We start from the raw sequence: 22,417 nt of genomic DNA, 5'->3' as shown, positions 1-22,417 counted from the left end.
TAGTGGTGGTGGGTGGTGGTGGAGGCGACGATAACGAAATTGGGCGGACGACAATGCTATCAGTGCAACTCATGTGGTGGTATTAATAAAGTGACGACCTATTTGCGAAACGACTTAAAAGGGGCAGGCGTGAATCAGAGTATTGCTAAATTAAATTATATGTAGTGGATTTTCTCTCCCAACACACCGGCGTACTGTACTAGTAAGGAATTGACACCTTTTGTTTACGTGACGAACCTCACTGATTGGCTGTGCCGGGTGGTGGCGGGTTCAACGACACATTTATATTTACGCGATCTAGCCCCCCCCAAAAAAATCTCTACTACTGCATTTCACTTGCATTCCATCTCCCGGTGGTATCAATCAGCCGGTCGTGCGCGGTGAGGTAAAGTGTGGGTACGCCAAGTCTGATCAGCGTGGAAGAATAAACCAAATACCCTGCTGAGCTTCCTGAAGCTCGCATCGACCGCAGGACCATCGCCTTTTGAACTGAGACTTGAGGGCGTTGACTTAGGCCACCGTGCGGTTTGTACATTGTAAGCGAACCAATCAGTGCGTTCGTTACAAGATTATCCTGTATCTGTGGCTGCTATTGGATCATGGGACCTCTCTTGCCGGTATCAAAATATAAGAATAGGTTTCACCCTTTCTGGCAATTAAACAGGTGTTAAGATATTCTTGGTTCTTTCGGTAAAGTCACGTAGAAGGGAAACAATAAAATATAAAACAATACAATTCTCACGACGTTTCGACTGCAATACAAGCAATCATCATCAGGTGGAAAATTTTCTTGCTGTGGACATTTTTTCTTGCTGTGGTTTTCACACCTGATGATGATTGCTTGTGTTGCAGTCGAAACGTCGTGATAATTTTATTGTTTTATATTTGTATTATTTTATTGTTTCCCTTCTACATGACTTTACCGAAAGAACCAATAATATGAATCCCTGCAGTCACGAAAGCTTTAAATCAAAATGTAGGTGTTAAGATGTTAAAATTCAAAACAATTTCAAAGACAATGCATATACTACCAGAGCATGTTTGTTTTGTTTGGATGTTCACCACAAGTACTGTGTGTGGTTAATGCAGACATGATTCCTTTTTGTTTTGTGTTTTAACATCTTAACGCCTGGTTTACTGCCAGAAAAGGGTAAACCATATGCTTATACTGCTATTGGATGTCCACAAAACAACCACAACATCTGCTATTGGATTATGTAGTTGACTACGGCTCTCGGTGATTAGTACCATTTTGCGGGAAATCAAGTCATGAGACTACTATCCCCCACCATAGGAATGTGGAATTTCCACCACTCGCTTCGAACTACACCACTCGCCCTCGAGCGGGGAGACACGTTCTGTGATATAATCGCATCACGCCATCGCACTGCAATTACCAACTGTTCAACAATTCTTCAGCAAGTTCCAACAATTGCCAATTGTTCAACTTTCTCAAATCCGGCGGGCACGTGGTAGCTAAATGAAAATAACTGAACACGTGCCATCGTAACGACGTCATAGAGAACGTAAGTTGGTATGGGCAGGGCACGTCACGGCCAGAATAGGCTTCATAGCTCATCGGATTTCTCTGGGATAAATACAGTGATTCTAAATTCGCATTGGCAACCGATGAATTGTGACGCGTCTGAGAATACAGTCCAACTGCGCACGGTGAGAACGGTAGTGGATGGGCTTCATCCAGCAGTGGATAACCATGTCAGCGAGGCGTCGCCTGCAACCTCCCGGCTGTGGCCACGCGGTGGCGATACAGGTCAATGTGCAACCTCTTGGGCCAAATCCACAAAGAGTTATCTGTCGCCAGAGCCGTTCTTCCTCAATAACAACTCTGATGTTGGGATGCATTGTTGTTGTGCGTGAGACCAGCATGGACAAAGACCGCCACTCTCCACCCCCCCCCCCCCATAAAAACCACGGCGTGACCAACACCACTCCCGGCCGCTTTTATTTCCCCAGTGCCTGTTGTTTTCACACCGCGCCAAGGATGAGTCCCACCGAGGGAAGGAAGCTCCACCCCGCCCCAGGACCTGTTCAGATTTTCGTCACCGATGTTGGCCGTGAGCCGGAATCGAACTCGGGCGGCCGGGGCTCGTGCACAGTTGCGCTAACACGCGTTGCACCACCGCTCCCTCCTCCGCACGTGGGATGGGATCTTGCCGATCATCATCAACGCCACTTGTTTTATGCAATGCAGCGCTCGCTGAATTGGTAATGCAGCCAGATAATAACAAGAGTTGCAGTACGTGTGATTAGTACAGCCAGAATACACGCATATAACTTGTAAGCTAATCAATAATGTTATAGCAACGAACATGCATGCATATCTGGCAGTATATGTGTTTGTAAACCGTGTTGTGTATGGCAGTGTGGGGGATCGGTGGCGTAGTGATTAGCGCGCTGCGATTCGAACCCGGAGACTCGAGTTCGATTCCCGCTCACGACCAACGCCAGTGATCCGCTCCTAGATCGACTCAACCTCAAAAGAGTACCTGGTGCGGTGGGGAAACAAAGGCGGTCGGGCGTTGTGCTGGTCACCCAACCTCCCTCGTATGCCGTGCCGACCTTCATAGGTGCTCGATAACAGCACTTGCCCTAAACGTATGTTAAGGCTACACGGGGGATATTTGTCTTTGCATGGCAACCGAGGAGGTGATGGAGCGGTGCCGGATAGCTTTGTTAGATCGTGGGAGGTGGCGACAACTTGCGGAGGCATCCATCCAGCAGTGGATTGATCAATGCTAATGATGACGTGTCGAGTACAATGTATATGCATCGCTAGTGCCATTGATACGAATAGCAGCAGCCAGTAGTCTACTGTGAGTAGATGTGCATCTGTAGAGCTAGCGGCGTGTGGATGTGGACTGCCTGGACAGCGGGAGTGTCGTGGTTAGCCGGCGACCCGAGTCCCACTCACGGCTAACACCAGTGACGATTATCTGAACGTGTACCGAGTCTCCCCTAGGTCGACTCAGCCTTAAATTAGTTCTCGATGCGATCTGTGAACATCGCCACTCGGGGGACAAAGGCGGCCGGGCTTGGTGCTATCCACCCCCCACCCCCTCGTGTGCCGTGCCGGCCTTTCACAGGCGCTCGCTAACAGCCCTTGCTCCACAAGTCTGTTTTAGGCTATACGGGGGATCTTTGTCTTTGTGATGCTGTCAGTGCTGCTATGCGTTTGTCACACTGCTGGTTCCACGCTCTGAGACTCGCGTGTGCCCGTGTTTAATCCCAGCTCACGGCCAACGCTTAACGGTAACGATTATCTGAACCGGTCCTGGGCCTTCCCCTAGGTCGACTCAGCCTCAAATAAGTAGCCGGTGCGGTGTATGAACATCGCCAGTGTGGGGAGACAAAGGCGGCCGGGCGTCGTGTTGTTCATCCAACCCATTCACAGGCGCTCGCTAGCAGCATTTGCACCCGAGAGTCGGTTAAGGCTACACGGGTGATGTTTGTCTGCGCGTGTCTTGAAGTGAGAGTGTGAGAGAGGGAGGGAGGGTGAAGGAGAGCGGGAGGGAGGGCGGAGGGGGAGGTAGCTGTGAAGAGCGAAGCGCTAACACACGGAGCGGGCACTCAACACGGAGCGTCACATACCATGCCTCCTCGCAGCATAACCACCACACAGCCAGCATCACCACCGCCTCGCTGCGGAATAGACAACGTGCGGTAGCCGTCAGACATCTCGCCACACACACACACAGCACACATCATCATCATCACCACCACCACCATCCTCCTCCTCTTCTTATTTTTGTTCCCATTGTTGTGAGAATAAATGTATCGCTTGCGCCGCTCGCTACTCCGTCGCTCCTGCTGCCACCGCCGCCACCACCACCACCGCAATCTGCCGTGCCACTCGTCTCATCGATGAGCGCCTCCGATCAGCTCGCACGCATGGCTAATTCATCCAGCAGCGGCAACAGCGGCGGCGGCAACATCGTCAGCGCCATCAACAGCTGCGGCAGCGGCGGCTGCAACAGCATCGTGGGCGAGTGGCTCAAAGCCCTTCGCCTGGGCCAGTACGCCGACTCGTTCCTGGACAATGGCTACGACGACCTGGAGATCTGCAAGCAGATCGGAGACGCCGACCTGGACGCCATCGGCGTGCTGGAGCGGAGGCACCGCCGCAAGCTGCGCGCGGCGGTGGCGAGGCTGCGGCAGGACGGGGGCACGGCCGTCTACTTCACGCTGGAACCTCCTCACGCGGCTGCTGCTGCTGCGGCTGCTGCTGCTGCTCGTGCTGGTTGCGTCCAGCGAGCGGTAGCGGCTGGAGGTGCACGGGTGGACATGCGTTGCCTGCTGCATAGTCACGCGGGCACGGAGAGACACCGTCAGTATGTCCTTCATCAGCAGCAGCATTATCAGCAGCAGCAGCAATATCAATATCAACGCCTCCTCCTGCACGGATCACCTGATACGGGGAATTGCCTTCGGGGCAGCCCGCTTGGCTATTGTGTGGAGCAGGGCCATCCCGTGTTGTGCAAGCAGCAGCATGAGGATGCGTTGGCTTACGGAGCTTATGGTTACGAGGATAATTCAAGGCATAGCTCGGTGGGGAACGATGACGACGATGATGATGGTGGTGGGGGCGAGGAGGTGTTGGTGGTGGAGGCTGGGACTCATGGGGAGAGGATTACCTACCCGAAGCTCAAGCTGAAGATCATGATCCGGGATAAGTTACTGCGGGATGGCATCCAACTCACGAGGCCTCCATACTCCCAACAGGTACGACGACAACGCGGATTTGCCACCGAGAGGAATGCGTTCGCCGCTCGCGGTGGCGAACGGCATGCCGGGATGGTGAGCTCCGTAGGGCTTTCTCTCGCCTGTCCCTGGGATGTTTGGAGCTTCGAGTTAAGATCGCATTGCCTTCGAATTGACACGACGACTGGTGCGCCTTTGTGATGAAGGCTCGAATGGGACGCAGTGAAGGATGGCTTCATTCATGATGGTGTTGTTTAGTGACTTCGCAGGGTCGAGAGGTTGGGCGACCACGAGACTAATTTGTCTCGTTGAGTTTCGCGGTAGATTTTAAGACGTGGATATCGGGACCCCCCCCCCCATCCAGTCTGTAGATCCTTGCTCAGAAAGAATATCGCTTGTGGCTTAATTTTAAGATCTTTTCAGCTCCGATGACACCCCGGTTTGCCACGATCTAGAGTGGTGGCTTTGAACGAGTCGGGATAGCTATCAGCAGCGGAAGTCTTAGAGCCACGGGCTTAACATCGCCGTTGACTTAAAGATGAATTGGCTCTTATTGCTATTGACTGAAGAACGTTAGAGGCGTAGACTCTAAAAGGGTCTCGGTTCAAAATCATCACCAGCAAGACACTGTCTATCCATTGCTGTATCATCCATCATGGTCGTCGGATGCCACAGTTTGCAAAAGCGTTCCTGGGGTTGTGTAGGCTGCAGCGTGGATACCGTGCAGGTGACATGTCTAATAAAGGACGCAGTAGCCTCCTGTAGGCTGATGGTGTTGTCACGCAACGCCACATCGGACACTCGAGACGTCTGTGGAAAAAAGAGCTTCAGAGCTCATTGGATCCCTCCAGTATAATAAAATAGAGATTGAGCCGCCTTGGGATTTGGTCGGAGAGACATCCCGACACGTTGTGGTTCTGTGCAGCCGGTGCCTCGATTGTCTCTCGAGGATTAAGTGGCATGATGGGGGCTGGAGGTGAAGGGCTGGGTGGGGTGGGTAGGGGACCAGCTGGGAGGGCGAGGGGGGAGGTCATATCATTACCATTGTCATAGAATAGAGGAACTAGAACGTCGTTGGGGTGGCCTGGAGCGAAGGCTTGGAGTGAAGCGACGTTAAGATGAGTGTGGGTGGTCAGAGCCGTCCCGAGGGTACACGGCGAATCTGGGCGACCGCCCCGGGCCCCGTGCTTTGGGTGTGGGGGTTAGCTCCGCGCCACGACGTCGTCATGGTGTGAAATGTAATACTCCCGTTTCAGTTTTCAGGCATCTCGGCTTGGGAGGTGGGGATAGGGGGCATACAGTGTGATTTTCCCCGGCCCCCCCTACATGTATGTACTGTAAGTTGAACTTCTTTCGCGCCGTACGTAGCCCAACTGTGTCAATCGGAGGTGCGGCGGAGCAAAGCGTGCGTTGGAGCGCACCGCTGCTGCACCGAAGCTCTTGGCGTGTGACGAATGTCCCAGCAGCTCGGGATAAAAGAAAGGCGTTGGCTTGCAATGAGAAGAAAAAAACATGGACCACGGCAAAGGTCTGGGTGGGCACCGGGGGACTTGGACGTACTGGAGCAGCAACTTTTGAGTGGTCACATTTATTGGCATCCACGGAGGCTGTATCAGCCACGATGGACGTGCATTCGATCTGTTGCCAGCTCGTTTTTAGTGTGTGTGTGTGTTTGTTGTTGATTTTGGAGTTGGCTGTCCGATACGGCGGCGTGCACTGGTAGCGCATTATTATCGGTGTATAATCCGTGTGAAATGCTGGCTTCAGGCGTTTGAATGGCAGACGGCGGGGGGGGGGGGGGGGGTTACGCCGCGCGTGTGTAGGGTTTGCTGCTACGGCTGTTATGGGGTTTGGCAAGCTGGACCTAGCGTGGCACTTGAAGAAAAATGGGGCAAATTTTTTTTTGTAAAATAAAAATCTTTTGACCCAAACCCAGCAGCAGTATGAGGGTACACCGCAGCCGGGTCCATCGGCAGGTCGCGTGCAGTGGGGGGGGTAAAGTTTGGGGGGGGGGTAGTCCCACCTCTTCCAAGACGTCTGAACAGCGTGGAATAGCTGGTCCAAATGCTCTCTCTATAGAAGGAGGGGGTGGGGGTCACACCAATCATTGCCTCCTAAAGCACTTGAGCACAAGGCGTGCCACTACACCCGACTACAGGCATCGTCAGGTTTGTGGAAAAGGAGAATGATGAATTTTGACCTCTTACAGGCATCGGGGTGAATTATGTTGCAAGGTCGTGGATCGCAGCCGCCTCTGCGAACGAGAATCGCCCGTTGCAACGCGCACGGTGTTGTCACGTCTCGGAGGCTAAAGCAGGTCGTAGCCCGGGCAAGGGCTTGCTGGGATGGTAACGGGTTGGTATGGGTCAGAGTGGCGGCAACTAAAAATCACAATAAGAGCCATTTTGATTAGAATTTGGTAACGACAAGGAAAAAAAAGAACAACTCAATATTTCGAGAAGCCGCAATGCCACTGCGGTGAATGCCTGAGACGGTGGTGGGTCCTTTAATAAGCGTCACGAAGCAGCAATCACTGTCCCTTCTCAAAAGATCCGCATGCGGCTCCAGTCGCAGGCTACCGACCCCTGGTCTAGGCTGCTGTGGTGGGGGTGGGCAGTAGAGGACCGTGCAGAAAGATTCATTGTACTCCTGTACGTCTATGCTCCCCACTACACTGGCACAAACTACAGGTGTCGTGAAGTATGGTGAAATAACATTCGGCAGTGAATTGAAAAAGGGCTGTACATGTCCCATCAGCAACCACTGCGCTCTGGACAAGAGATGTCACCCTCTGTGGTCAACACGGGGATAGCTTGCAGGCCACTACAGTATACCCGAATAGGCCGAAAGAGGGAAGACTCCTTTCACAAGGCTGGCTAATCGCCTGATGATGCTGGTTGTGGTTGTTGTAATCGACTGTAATTGTAAATGTTGTGGGATTACTCTCCAACACGCTGGTGTGCTGATCTAGTAACTAATTGGCACGTTTTGTTTACGTGACAAACTTTACGAATTGGCTGTGTCGTGTGGTGGCGGGTTCAACGACGCATTTGTATTTAAGCGATCTAATCCAAAAAAAACCTCTTGGTTATGTATAATTAAGTATAATATTATAATAGGTTTTTCCCCTTTTTTCTGGCAACTAAACAGCTGTTAAGATGTTAAAACACCAAACTGAAACCTTTTACAAGGAATCATGTCTGCATTAACCACAATGCTTGTGGTCAGAATGCACACAAAAAACATACTCTGATTATATATGCATTGTCCTTGAAACTGATTGGTCCACACCAGACATGATTCCTTGTAAAAGGTTTCAGTTTGGTGTTTTAACATCTTAACACCTGTTTTGTTGCCAGAAAAAAGGGGAAAACCTATTATCATATGTTGGTACTGGCAAAGGAGGTCCCATGAAGTATAATATTGGTTGCGAAAGCTTCCTTCAGCGTGTTAAACATATCCGAATAGGTTCGAATTGACCTCGACGACGAGAGGATGGCATCGTATTTGGCTGGAGGACGGCACATTGAAGAACGCAAATGCAGAATTGTCCGTGTAAATTGCGTGGCTAAATTGAGAGCGCGCCAAGCGGATTGATATCAAGCGCAGCCACGTTTCGTAATTTTGCCCAGTGGATGAGATCCAGGATCCTCCCATAGGAACAAACACGAGATACACATTGTTCCCTGATACACTTTGTTACGTCATCGCGAGTTGGCAACGCTTCCAATCCGTGTACGCGTATACATACCTGTCAACTCCTTATCAGTGCCTTCCTTATTACACACCAATTCAGAATTTATTAGTCACCCCGTGCCCTCTCTTCGAGAGCGAGTGAAACTGTTGCAGCGTCTCACACGTCGAAAATTGTTTATTATTCTCATTATTATTGAATCTACTGCCCTGCCATTTCTGTTCGTATCAGCCAGATTTTTTTTCGGTGTCTGTTGTTGTAACTTGCTGACTCGCCCCTACTGTGAAAAAGAGCTTCATGGCTCATCGGATTCCTCATCCAGTCTAAATAAACATTCTGATGCATTCCACTGCCCACTCACATGATCCTCCACAATAATCTCCCCCGCACCGCCTATCCCAGTAACTTATTAACAACCCACACTTTCCTACATCTTCACTATCTCCAAGTCTTTTACTGTAAACCTAAACCCATTCGGCCCTGCTGCGAAGCATTGTGGGTAAAATATATTTTAACCGGATATACCACGTGTCTGCACGTACACAACACACTAAAGCAACAATAACAACAACAAGTTGTAGTCCATCACTCCAATTGGCCTTCCAAAGCAATACTATCCAGCAGAATCTGCTGAAGCAAGCAACTCTTGACCGGTTTTAGACGAATGTTCTGGCCAACAGCGTCGGGTAGCCAAGTGGCATTCGAAGAACAAGCCTTGACGCTTCTGATGAGACCCCCGAAGGTCGAATCTTATCCAGAAGTTGCTTGCTTTGATTAAATGCCGCCATACAACATCGATTTGGAAAGCCAATTAAGAGTGATGGACTGAAGATTTCGTTTTACGTACAATACTGCATCTATATGTGGAGACAGATCCCCCCCCCCCCATGTGGTCCTCACACATGATTGGCTTACAAATGAAGACATCACATTTATCCCTCTATTGAAGATCGAAACAGGAGGAGGATTTCTCCACAACTCTGGCTGTCGCCTGATGATCCTGGTTGTTGTCATTGCCTGCGAAACGTCACAGGACTCGAATTGTAAACGTTGTTGTGGGTTTACTCTCCAACACACCGGCCTTTGCTGAACTAGTAACGAGTTGGTACGTTTTGTTTACGTGACAAACCATACTAGATGGCTTTGGCGGGTTTACCGACACATTTATATTTACTCGATCTAACCCAGAAAACCTCTATTAATGACAGGTTTCTGCGAGTGTATTCTTAAATCTAAACCGCTGTTGTTTTCTGAAGAAGGCCAGTGTCTCGTTTTGTTTCCTATCTGCTGGGACAAGTAAGAAAATCCCCGAGTGTATTTTTGATACATCCTGTTTTTTGTTGTTTTAACATTTCTCGAGTCCGCAAGGACACCGATAGTGGGTCACAGCAACGCGCGACCTGAATGTACACGAATGTAACGGGGGTTTGTGAGTGGTGGCGCAGTGGATAGTTGCACTGCGTTCTGAACCCAGTGAGCTGAGTTTGATTCCCAGCCACGGCTGACATCGGCGGAGAGTGATATCTGAACCAATCCTAGGCGCGCCTCTCTCGCGTTCACCCACCCGCACTGACCAGCATGGTGACGTATGGTGAAACAACCACCAGTCGTGGATTGTTAATTTGTGTATTTTTTCTCACACACACCCTCCACACAGAAGACCCAACCGTATGGTGGTCTTGGTCTGCCAATGTCCATTAATCTGGACGCAATTTTATTTCATTGTCGTCGTCGTCATTGTTGTTATTATTCTGCTTGTTTACCCACGAAAGCCTCGCTGAGTCTCATGACTATTTCACGAGGGTTCTGCCAAGTTTTCACCGCAAGCGGCGACGATTGCCGTGCGTAATCCCAGACGAGTCATTTTTATTTTCATCACTAGGATGTTCGACAAATACCACTTACATTTTATGTCTTTTGTTTGTTGTTGTGCCAAAATGCAGACCCGTGGCATTTGGCTACAGAGGAGACAATACCTTTGTACATGGAAACCTCTTTCGATGCGCTGATAGGGTGCCCTTGCCAGCTTAGGATCGGGTGGCATCTTCACGCATGCCTGGGCTTGCGGTTGCATCATCGTTGGCGCATCCACGGCAGCCGCGTCGAGAGCGAGCAAGAGAGAGAGCGAGAGACATTGGCGCGGACGTTTTTGTGTACACGCGCACAGAGCGTGCTGTCGCGCGTCTTAATGTGTAAGCAATAAGCCTGTCCCCGTTATGGGAAAAGCCATATCTATGCGAAACCAAGTGCAGTAGATTACATCAGACCAAATTGGTTCAAGGTGTAGCCTTGCAATTACTGGCTCACACCCACTGCCAGCGGTGACATTTTTGTCCTACTCTTCCACACTGGCTGGAAGTCTTTTGAGGGGGCGGGAGCTACTCACACGTTACCACCACTATAAGCCGAGCCACCAATTAACAACTGGCACAAATATGCACTCCTAGCCAGGTATGTATGTGTGTTGAACTTATTTGACACCGTACGTAGCCAAACATGCTAATTGGAGGTGTGGGGGAAGGACAACATACTAAACACACAAAAACAATTGTCAGACTCCTCAATGCTGCTGGGATGTAAAGTGACCGGGATAAGGAAGTACAACAAGTAGGTTTGTGAACAAGTGTATGTGGGCCTTTAAGCATTAGTGCAGTGGTTAGCGCGCTGCGCTACGAACCCGACGACCCGAGTTCGATTCTCGCTCGCAGCCAACACCGGTGACGATTATCTGAACTGGTCCTGGGCCCTCCCCTAGGTCGACTCGGCCTCATATGAGTACCTGGTGCGGTGTGTAAACATCGCCCCTTACTTAAGGAGATGAAAGCACGTGCGAGAAAATCGCCCTTGAACGTGCCCGATCATTGTGCCATAGGCGATGGAAATGTAGTGGCGATGTCTCCAGCGGGTAACTGGAGACATCGGCGGTGATCTTCACAGCGCGTCATCCAGATTGCTCTGGGCTGTCGCTCTTCTCGCTCTCTCTCTGCTGGCGACTCGCCGGGCCGGTCGGCGAGATGAAACGTGAGCGCGGCACCCCGATCGCCGTCATCGTTTCATGCCGTTGTTGTTGTCGCCGCCGCCACCACCGCCGTAAAGAAAAGTAAACGTTTGGTGTGCCGACGCTTGTAATGGGAGTTACGGCTGGCAACTGGCCGGGGAGATGCATCACAGTGACGGGTGGGGGTGGTCGCGGACGGGAATTAATCTGCCTCGCCAAACGGCGACAATGAACGACCGGAATCCCCCCCCACCACCCCGAATAAAAATGTTCACCCGTCCTGTATCGGCGGAACCGTAAAGCATCTGTAATGTTCCGTAATGTATTTACAGACAGTAACGGTCGCTCCTAATGGAATCCGGGGATGGAGAGTGCCTCCCCCCCCCCCACATTCCCTTGTGGTTTCCTTTCCAGGGATGAGATGTGGGATGGGATGTAGCCACCCCCAACCAAGACGGCTGTCAAAAGTGACAGCCGGCGTGATCTTTAAGTGACAAAAAAGGTCATCTCTTTTAGCGAGGGCGAAGGTTTTATTGTCGCGGTGGATTCGGGGTTTGTTGTGGTTTGGTTGGTGTAGGAGGCTGTTTGCAACGGACTAGTGCGACCCAAATCGCCCGTAATGTGCCCCCGATCTCGGCAGATCTTGGAAGATGAGGCAGGGTTGAGCCTGGAGAGTGCTCCGCATGACGTGTGCGCTGCCACGCGCCACAGCGGGGCTTTTGAACGATGCGGGCCTGCTTTGTGGGGGCGGCACAGAGGGCAGTGCATAAATATCAAGTATTGTACTGTACTTACGCAGCTATGCTCCCCACCTTCATCAACCCACACTGGGCCAAGCGTGAAGTACGGTCAACCACCCAATTTGGCATGGGGGAGAGCCTCATCTAGCGGCAGACATCTTTGTTTTATTGTTGAGCGAATGCTTTAACACGTGGCTGTCATACAGTTAGAGCACCAGATATGCAATAAAAATACGTAAATACGCTTGTCAATGTTATAGTTGAGCGGACGTCGACCCCACGTAGCCACAGAGTGTTGTGACGGCCTCCTCCTCCAGCACGTGCAGGACAACAATCAGTACCGCCTGGCACGCCCTGCGCCCTTCACAGCCAGAGACGGCGGTGCGCCATGGCCTCCTGCTCCCCGCGTCCACACAGTGGGCTGACACTCGCTCTGCCCTGGCCTCACCGAAAGCGTCTCAACGGAACCCCGCTGGCACCTTGCGAGGTCGAATACAGGCATCGGGACAGACGGCTCACTGATGTTACTGTACAATGTGGTGGACATTGTTCCGTACACGTATGACCAAATCTCCCCCAATGTGTCTGAGATCATCAGATCTTGTGAAGCTAAGCAGGATTGAGCGTCGTTAGCACTTGCATTGGAAACTGTCTGGAAATGCCGGGTATCATCTGGACATCTCCTTGCCCAAGCTAGGAGATGTTACAGCAGATGAAAATTACTCGTGACTGTATCTGTAAGAACCTTTGAGCGTTACTCTGTTCATAGGCCGAGTGAGTTTTCTCCACGTTCTCTGGATTCCTCCGACACGAAGCCAAACTCTCATGACTGGCGTTGGTCAAACATCCCTAAAAACGTCTTTAAGACTCGGTGAGGCTTTCACAGTTTAATAAAGGACATTATCACTATTATGGTATATTCTTTATTGAGTTAAATAGGCTGAGGTTGGTCTGGTAATTTATTTTAGTGGTGAACCATGAAGACGTTTTTAAAGGACTTGTGATCATGTCCAGCATGAATCTAGAAAAGACTCCCCAGGGTTCGTAACTAATTTCCCTGTTTGGAATGTTTGGCACATTCCCGTGTGAGTAACGCTATTTCTGTTTATGTTGGTGGAAACTGGAATCCCTGGAGAAAATCCACACGCATGAGGGGATAGGCGTCTAATAGACGGATGTAACAGTTCATCGACAAAAATTAACGTATAACGCTAACGTAAAAAACACATCCTGTTGTATGTATTATAATTGGCTGCAAGGTGGTGAGGGGATTGCAGGAAAATAAATTTTTGAATCCATCTGTGTGGAGCTTCGAATGTTACTTTTTTCTATTTTCCTTCCTTCTGGGCACTGCCATACCCCAATGCAGGGCCAGTTGGTCAAAATACAGTTTTTTAAGACTGAGTAAAAAATATAAATGAAAATAAATTAAAGAGCCAAAGCCATCTGAAGAAATGTTGTGAGGCTCTGTGAGGCTTTCCTGAGTTGTAAAAGAGAGATTATGCAAATTGTATTCCAATGGAATTAAATATTGTTTCAGAAAGGACACCGCTATCTTACTACTTAGTCTCAACATTGTCCAAGTGGCTCATTGTTAATTCACGTAATTCATTCATGTCATATTTACTCGAAGATATTCTCTTGTCAAAGTCAATGCAACGTGTCACTCTGCTGTGAGGAGCATCTGCATTGGCAGATATGAGCCAGCGACAGAAATTTAAAATTGTTTTTGGCTGGTTCCGTCAGTCCATATTACAACTACAAGCGACTTTTCACATCTATGTGGTCATTTTATCAAACGTGCCAGCATGGGGGGCTGAGGTTATTTAAAACCAGTATTTGAACCTGCACCCTTCTTATTTGCAGTGTACTCTTATCACGACTGTACCACCTCGACAGATGACAGAACCACGCACAGAAATGGTTCTTGGGTAATGTGTCACCTGGTGATAAAATAGCAATTTAAATCACCCCACCCCTCAACCTGTTTATCAAATGTAATGTAAGAAGCTAACTGCAGTACAAATATCGGCTGAAAGTGTTTTATATTGATTTCAAGAGTGGGATAACACAAGAGGTGTCTCCGGGAAAAGTTTTTAAATGGAAGCTAATGGGAGCCACTCATATTTTACCAGACGAAAAGGGTTACCCGATTTGAGAAAAAATGCGATTCGATTCCCATGGAAACAAATGCGGTGACGCATGCCAGCCGATGCTGTCTTCACACCGTTTGATTCGATTCCACGAATTATCTTTTACTCAATCAACAAGCAGTTGAGAGCCCCTGTTTAGATTGATTACCTCTTATTTTAGAAACCCCGGTGTGCCACAGTGACACAAGCAAAAACGCCACGGAGCCAGTTGCTCGAACAAGCAATTGGGGCGGCACTTGGTAAGCAAAGTTGGTTTTGGCTTTGAGACACATTTTTTATGTTTCACAATTCCATGGCAGTTGCCAGTCTCCCCGAATAGTGACCAATGTCAGCTGCCCAAAAATGTTTACGCAGGTAGCAATGATGCTTAATTCACAATGCAACTTGAATTGTGGCAATTTCACTATTCTATGGGCACCCGCTAACACCGCTGCCCGCCTCGAACGCTTACCGGCAGCGGCATCTCAGGCATTCATGACAAGAACTGAAGCCGTCCCGCTGGCTCATTCACCAACCTCGATATGAACAACATTTCAGATCAACTTGCAGCATGTTCAGAATGCGGCTGCTAAGTGTGTTAACCACACCACCTTCTTCACATCCTATTACGCCCGTGTTGGCCTCTCTGCACTGGCTTCCAATTTCACATAGATTCCACCTCCTTAATCTCGCAGCTGCATTTTGATGGCGTAGACCAGCGCGTTTTTCCGCCAGCGCCTTCGGAAGTGCGTGGGCACGTCCATCACTTCTTTACTCCCTTGGTTCCGGTCTTATCTTTCAATTCGTGGTTTTTTATTTTTTGGCAAATTTCAGGGTAAATCTTCCTCTCCGAAAACTGTTCAATCAATTAACCTCCTTCCACCGGGTGAAATCACATCCGATATTAAGGTGGAACATCGCTTCCATGCCGACGACACCCAGCCTGTACATTTCCACGGGTTGCTGTCAACCGTTTGCAATGTGGAATGTTGGAGCCTGCCTTGATGCGATTTCGGACAGGATTGGCTGTTAACTTTCATTCATTTAAATACTGCCAAAAGGGAGGCCCAAATTAATATTTGGGAACAAGAAAAAAAGAGTCGATTCTAAATCTTGGTCTGTACGTCAAGTGGCGCGCAACTTTGATTTGAGTATGACGTTGGCGAAAAAGGTGCACAACCACCCTGGGGTCATCTTACATCCTGAACTTTCATTCACCCAGGACATCTTTCATGTTTGGGGTGCCGCGGTGGCGAGATGTTAACTTCCCTCGCCTGGTGTGCAGGAGGTCGTGGGTTCGAACCCGACCCTGATGTCTGCTGCATATTTGTAGTTGGCACCGTTTTCTCTCCCCATGGTCACGTGGATTTTTCTCCGGGTCCTCTGGTTTTCCCCTCCACATTTAGTTTCCTCTTTCGTTGAGCTATCATTTGTGGCCAGGTCGCTTCTGAAAAAGACCCATATAGCTCAGTGGACCTTACCTGGTAAAATAAAAATAGTTCGTTAAAACCTCTCACTTGTGCCTGTGCAACATCCCCTGTGTGCGGTGGCATTGTCCGGATTCACCGGTTGCCAAGACCCAAACCCACGCCTTCATGACCTCTGTAACTCGCTCCACTGTGCTCTTCCACATTCCCTCATTTCAAGGATACGAACGAGGATAAAAAAAATGCTGCTCCAAAGGCTCCTCGCCCGTACGCGACAAGGTGATCGCATCGCTCCAATCATATCTGTCAACCCATACGGTTTACCCGTATTCTTGTACAGGGAAATTTAGTTTTCAGGTCCATACGGCGTACAGCCGTTTCAATACGGGCAAAAAAATGTCCATTTGTTTGTGTTTCTCCCTTGTGATGGGACTTTGTAGGATGAACATTGAGATTTGTAAGAGGCACGGGGTGACCAATAAGGGTCTGAATTGGTCTGTAATAAGGTAGGGCACTGATAAGGGATTGACAGGTTTGTCGTGGTGAGTGTAGTAGCGGTGATTGTCTATTTGTTTTGTGTTTCTCCCTTGTGAGGGACTTTGCAGGATGAACGTTGAGATTTATAAGGGCATGGGGTGACCAATAAGGGTTTGAATTGGTCTGTAATAAGGTAGGTCCTGATAAGGGGTTGACAGGTATGCTCCAGTGCCGCTACGATGTATCTCCTCCGACTTCTTGTCCAGTCTCGGATTCACTCCGAGATTGCAGTTGATCGTCTTTTTGTGACTTCTTCATGGGTCTCGTCCCCGCCTCTCCCTCTCTCTCATCTCATTTTACTCTCTCGTAATGTTGTCTCTACTCCAGCAAATGAAGGCCGACTCGCAAGGCCACCCACAGTGCATCTTCGGTGCATGGCAGTGTCGCTTCATCTCCGATCCTTACTCCCGATGTCTGGGATTCTCTTCCACGTGGACTTGGTGCAATTGGCTCTGCCCTTGTTTAAGTCATGACCTGAAGACCCATTTGTTTTTACGTGCACATAGATGGATAAAAAAAACCAAAATGACACGGGTTTGTCTGTCGCCTTAGGGCCATCTGAAGATGCAGTTGCATTTAAATGCTATACAAATTAAAGTTTGTATTTTAACCCTGTGATGAAGATTATATTATCGCAATTTGACCCTTCTGGAGTCAGACTTAAGGTTCGAGTTCTGACTCCCAGTGCCATAATTAAGCAGAGGGGTTACACTATGACAAGGGGTGGGTGGGTCAAATAATATACAGTCTGTTCTCCTATAACACGGTTGTTGTATGTATGTTGAACTTCTTTCGCACATCGTACGTAGTTGCATTTCCTGAAGAACACCGTGTTATGGAAAAATCGTGTGATGACAACCATTTCGTGAAGCACAGTCCGAGATAACGCGTGAGATGCATAAGACTGAGGCACGCGTATAGCATCTAGAAGCATCCAGCAGCATCCTGATGCCTTGCGTAATGATGCTACGCCGAGGCAGCCATTTAATCGCTTATTCCTACCCGCATGACGTATTTCCGTTCGCTCAATCGCGTTACATCCAATTCGCGCTATTAAAACGCGCGTTATAGCACAACTGACTGTACAGAATTTTGATCCCTGGGGGGTCAAAATGCTACCTCGCACTGTCACGACAAGGGTACTGGGTTTGGAATCTGTGACGCACCTCATTTCTGGGGCTGTTCCCGAATGCGTGGGGCGATGTTCCACAACTTATTCTTGACAGCACTCGATGTGAATCCCGTGTCGCATGCCGGCGGGAGACGTCGCGCAATTGAAAGTGCGGCAACCGAGCTCGCGGCTCGAAAGTTTAATCCCTCCTACATAAAATGAAAACAAAATGGCAGAATTGGATTTCGTGCCCATATACAGTGAGGGAAAAAAAGTATTTGATCCCCTGCTGATTTTGTACGTTTGCCCACTGACAAAGAAATGATCAGTCTATAATTTTAATGGTAGGTTTATTTGAACAGTGAGAGACAGAATAACAACATAAATCCAGAAAAACGCATGTCAAAAATGTTATAAATTGATTTTAACTTTAATTAGGGAAATAAGTATTTGACCCCCTCTCAATCAGAAAGATTTCTGGCTCCCAGGTGTCTTTTATATAGGTAACGAGCTGAGATTAGGAGCACACTCTTAAAGGGAGTCCTCCTAATCTCAGCTTGTTACCTGGATAAAAGACACCTGTCCACAGAAGCAATCAATCAATCAGATTCCAAACTCTCCACCATGCCTAAGACCAAAGAGCTCTCCAAGGATGTCAGGGACAAGATTGTAGACCTACACAAGGCTGGAATGGGCTACAAGACCATTGCCAAGCAGCTTGGTGAGAAGGTAACAACAGTTGGTGCGATTATTCGCAAATGGAAGAAACACAAAATAACTGTCAATCTCCCTCGGCCTGGGGCTCCATGCAAGATCTCACCTCGTGGAGTTGCAATGATCATGAGAACGGTGAGGAATCAGCCCAGAATTACACGGGAGGATCTTGTCAATGATCTCAAGGCAACTGGAACCATAGTCACCAAGACAACAATTGGTAACACACTACGCCGTGAAGGACTGAAATCCTGCAGTGCCCGCAAGGTCCCCCTGCTCAAGAAAGCACCAATACATGCCCATCTGTAGTTTGCCAATGAACATCTGAATGATTCAGAGGACAACTGGGTGAAAGTGTTGTGGTCAGATTAGACCAAAATGGAGCTCTTTGGCATCAACTCAACTCGCCGTGTTTGGAGGAGGAGGAATGCTGCTTATGACCCCAAGAACACCATTCCCCACCGTCAAACATGGAGGTGGAAACATTATGCTTTGGGAGTGTTTTTCTGCTAAGGGGACAGGACAACTTCACCGCATCAAAGGGACGATGGACGGGGCCATGTACCGTCAAATCTTGGGTGAGAACCTCCTTCCCTCAGCCAGGGTATTGAAAATGGGTCGTGGATGGGTATTCCAGCATGACAATGACCCAAAACACACGGCCAAGGCAACAAAGGAGTGGCTCAAGAAGAAGCACATTCAGGTCCTGGAGTGGCCTAGCTAGTCTCCAGACCTTAATCCCATTAAAAAAATCTGTGGAGAGAGCTGAAGGTTCGAGTTGCCAAACGTCAGCCTCGAAACCTTAATGACTTGGAGAAGATCTGCAAAGAGGAGTGGGACAAAATCCCTCCTGAGATGTGTGCAAACCTGGTGGCCAACTACAAGAAACGTCTGACCTCTGTGATTGCCAACAAGGGTTTTGCCACCAAGTACTAAGTCATGTTTTGCAGAGGGGTCAAATACTTATTTCTCTCATTAAAATGCAAATCAATTTATAACATTTTTGACATGCATTTTTCTGGATTTTTGTTGTTGTTATTCTGTCTCTTACTGTTCAAATAAACCTACCATTAAAATTATAGACTGATCATTTCTTTGTCAGTGGGCAAACGTACAAAATCAGCAGGGGATCAAATACTTTTTTCCCTCACTGTATCCTCGATTTAAAAAAGGCAATTTAATGCTCTGTAAACCGTCTGCTTATTTCCTGATTTGCAGCCAATAGTGCACGATTAGGTTCACTTAGGCCAATTATGTTCGCACATATTCCAACCGTATCAACGTGGCTTTGGGGCTGCCTTGCAGCGATAGGGGGGTGGGGGAACTGATTTAAAAGTGTTATCTATTACGCGCCGAACTTATGTTTAATTTTCCCAAACGAATGTTGTCTCAAATTGGGGAGTGATCTTGGCGAGATATCAACTCGGCAAGAGGTGACGCTTCAGTCGCGGGAAGGCAGATAGGAGGGATGGCTTTGTTGCACGCTCGGTCCCACGAGGTTTGACAACATTGCGAACGAAAATTTAAAGCAAATTAACGATTGCAGATGTCGAGCCTCTTTCATAAAAGTGTTTTTTACTTCTGAACAGACCGGTCAACTTGCGTGAGGTTTTTTGTTCTCTCGTGACTAACTACGTACCCGATACGTTGCTGCAATATCGTCCTACCGCACTGGCACCACTCTGGCAATAACGGCTCCGTTTTGAGATGGGTCTCCATGGACTTAATGGCCATTTCGCCAGGGCTCAATTTTAAATATTGGTATTTCCCAGAACGCTGCTACACGCTGGCTTTGGAGAGTAGGGATTTGACGGCGTGAGTCACTACTGCTAGAGTACAAGGCACGCCTATCCATAACAATTCTACATTATCTTACTCGATATTCCTATAATCGTACGAACGGGTTTATATAAATGCAAAAAAAAACAAGTTGCCCTGTTGGCCTCATCTGCGGCGATGCAGCTGCATGCTTCTGCACGTATTTGATTCTATACTTTTATCACCAATTAAAGCCGCGTTTCTCAAATCTTTATTGGCCTGTAGACCACTCGGCCGATGCAAACATTTCAGCGGACCACCCAGCCCTTGCAACACAACGCATTCACGTATATCTCGAAATGGCAGTTGTAGAAAATTATTAATATTTACCGGAACATAAAAAAACGCAGCTAAAAGGTTTTTTTAGAGGGGGCATTTTGATCCTTAGGGTTAGGGTGATTTAATAACGGTAGTTACATAACTGCATTTTTTTAATTATAAAATATTAACTATGAATGAATGTCTGAAGCAAATGGTATAAACATTGTCATTACAGCGATTCCTCATCAACTGCTGGGGGTTAGGTTCCTGAAAACTCCCGTTGGTTGGCAAAACCGTGGTTGGCAAAGACTAAAAGAGGCGGCCGCGATTATTGCCCTCATCGAAGCCTAACTACGCACCCTATGCATTCGGTAAACGTGAGAAATACTTTAATATCCTTTAACGTTGAGAGGGCAGTCCAGATAACGTTGACAGCGACGATGACGATGTTGGGTGGGGGGGGGGGGGTTGGACTCGCTCACACCGTCCTACCGATGCCGCACTTTCTCCACGCGCAGTAATTATCGATCATGCAACTCAACTTGTTTCTTTCTAAAGACAAAATTATTTCCTTGCCCTCTTCTTCACACTACGCTCACCTTCACCACCAGCGCAACACTTAGGGGCCATGATTAAGGCCGAAACATTCGTGGTTATTGTACAGTAATTCCAGTACACTTTCACGAGCCACGGTGTCTAGATGTTAACTACCTCGCCTCGTATACAGGAGGTCGTGGGTTTTGATCCCGACCCTGACGCCTGCTGTATATGTGGAGTTTGCGTGTCTCTCTCCCTGTGGTGGCGTGGATTTTTCTCCAGTTCGTCCAGTTTTTCCCATCCACATTTAGAAACATGCCTTTAGATCATTTGGCTGCTATAAATTTCCACACGATGAGCAACTTCGTCGAGCTTATCATTTGTGGCCAGGTTGCTTCTGAGAAAGAGCCGTAGAACTCAGTGGGGCCGAGGGAGGGTGAGGGGGCCGTGGGAGGGTGAGGGGGCCGTGGGAGGGTATGGGGGCCGTGGGAGGGTATGGGGGCCGTAGGAGGGTTTGCGCGGGATCACAACAACAACGACCACAATTGCTCTGTGGACGAACAGAACGATTGATTACCAATAAAGACGAAAAACTAGCGATGGATGTGGCGTGCCGAAATAATTCCCCGGAACGGCATTCTGGACTGCTCCGACTCGAGTGAAGCACTGATTGTTGTTGCCCATCCACCCGAGCCCCAACGATGCAACGAATTGTCCCGGTGCCAGGTCGGACTTTGGCTCACAAATCCATTGATTCCCTTTCGCCTTGTTTGTACCGTCTCATTCGCATTGCCACTCTCTCTCTCTCCGTCTCTGTTTGCCTCAAGGTGTAACGGCACAGCCTTTGTCGATGCACTGCTGGATAAGGACGGATTTGTGGCCATTATTTGACCATACTTCACCAGGCTGGCCAGTGCGGTTTTGTAAAGGCGCAGGGAGCATAAGCCGCTGGAGGATAGTGCAATACAACAGTGGACTTCGCCACCCTGCCCGTAGTCCTGCAGCAGCAGCAGCCTACAGCACCCGCTGCTCGCAAGGCGGTCGTCCATCGCAGCCATATCCAGGCTCAACCGCCCCTGCCTGCTTAGCTTGTCGAGATCTGTTGGCATCGGAAGCATTCCGCGCGATTTGGCCGTAAAATAGCGTGCGGGTTTGCGAATCATCGAACGGCGAAAATAAATAAAACATTCGGTGCAAATGCCGGTCGTTGGTGAAATAGGGATGAGCTAATGTGCGTGTGTGCACCGAGACCAAGGCACCCAATATTGATTCGGGTTTAATTCCCAGTGTTACCAAATGCGATTTACAAACAGGGCTAATTGAATTACATCTGGTCTTGGGGGGGGGAGGGTGGGGCAGAGGCTGCCTCTTGACGAGGAATCCGCCTCGCGCAAGCCCCCAAGAAAAGGTCACCTCTGAATTAATTAACCACGCGGCACGCGGATAGCGTGGGCAGGGGCCACTGGCTCTGAATGATGCATGCCTCTGAGTCTGGCCGTTTGACAGTCGGCGGGCAGGCGCGGGAGGAGGCTGTGGACATGGATACCGTGCAGGAGAAATGTAACGTGCGCTTCGCTACTGACACACGACACACGGATACGCAACATGGAACAAGTGCCGCACTGACACAGGACAGGACAGACCATACAACATATAACGATGCAATGGCCCAATCCTCAAATGCGAAGGAGACATCACAGTGACGACGATTCGCTCCACTGCTCTTCAC

General features: G+C 48.9%; 1 protein-coding gene and 1 long non-coding RNA gene across 6 annotated transcripts in view; one reads left to right on the top strand and one right to left on the bottom strand.

Annotated features, from left to right (window-relative positions):
- Positions 1 to 1,948: 1,948 nt before the first annotated feature.
- On the bottom strand, positions 1,949 to 4,761 carry LOC142931218 (uncharacterized). Its single transcript, XR_012947225.1, has 2 exons — positions 4,657 to 4,761; positions 1,949 to 4,314 (listed from the first exon to the last, which is right to left on the bottom strand). It is a non-coding gene; the product is annotated as an uncharacterized LOC142931218 (long non-coding RNA).
- LOC116953335 (uncharacterized) overlaps positions 3,883 to 22,417 on the top strand; it is a 361,549-nt gene continuing 343,014 nt past the window's right edge. For all 5 annotated transcript variants that reach the window (XM_032973443.2, XM_032973442.2, XM_032973444.2 and 2 more), the window contains exon 1: positions 3,883 to 4,740. In XM_032973443.2, coding sequence (XP_032829334.2) covers positions 3,883 to 4,740 — 858 coding nt within the window. The remainder of the gene's footprint in view (positions 4,741 to 22,417) is intronic.

Source organism: Petromyzon marinus, chromosome 51 (genome assembly GCF_048934315.1).
Source record: "Petromyzon marinus isolate PM22_M1 ecotype Great Lakes invasive population chromosome 51, UKy_Petmar_22M1.pri1.0, whole genome shotgun sequence".
Lineage (NCBI taxonomy): Eukaryota > Metazoa > Chordata > Hyperoartia > Petromyzontiformes > Petromyzontidae > Petromyzon > Petromyzon marinus.
The sequence above is the reverse complement of the archived record's forward strand: the minus strand, read 5'-3'. Positions and strand labels throughout refer to the sequence as shown.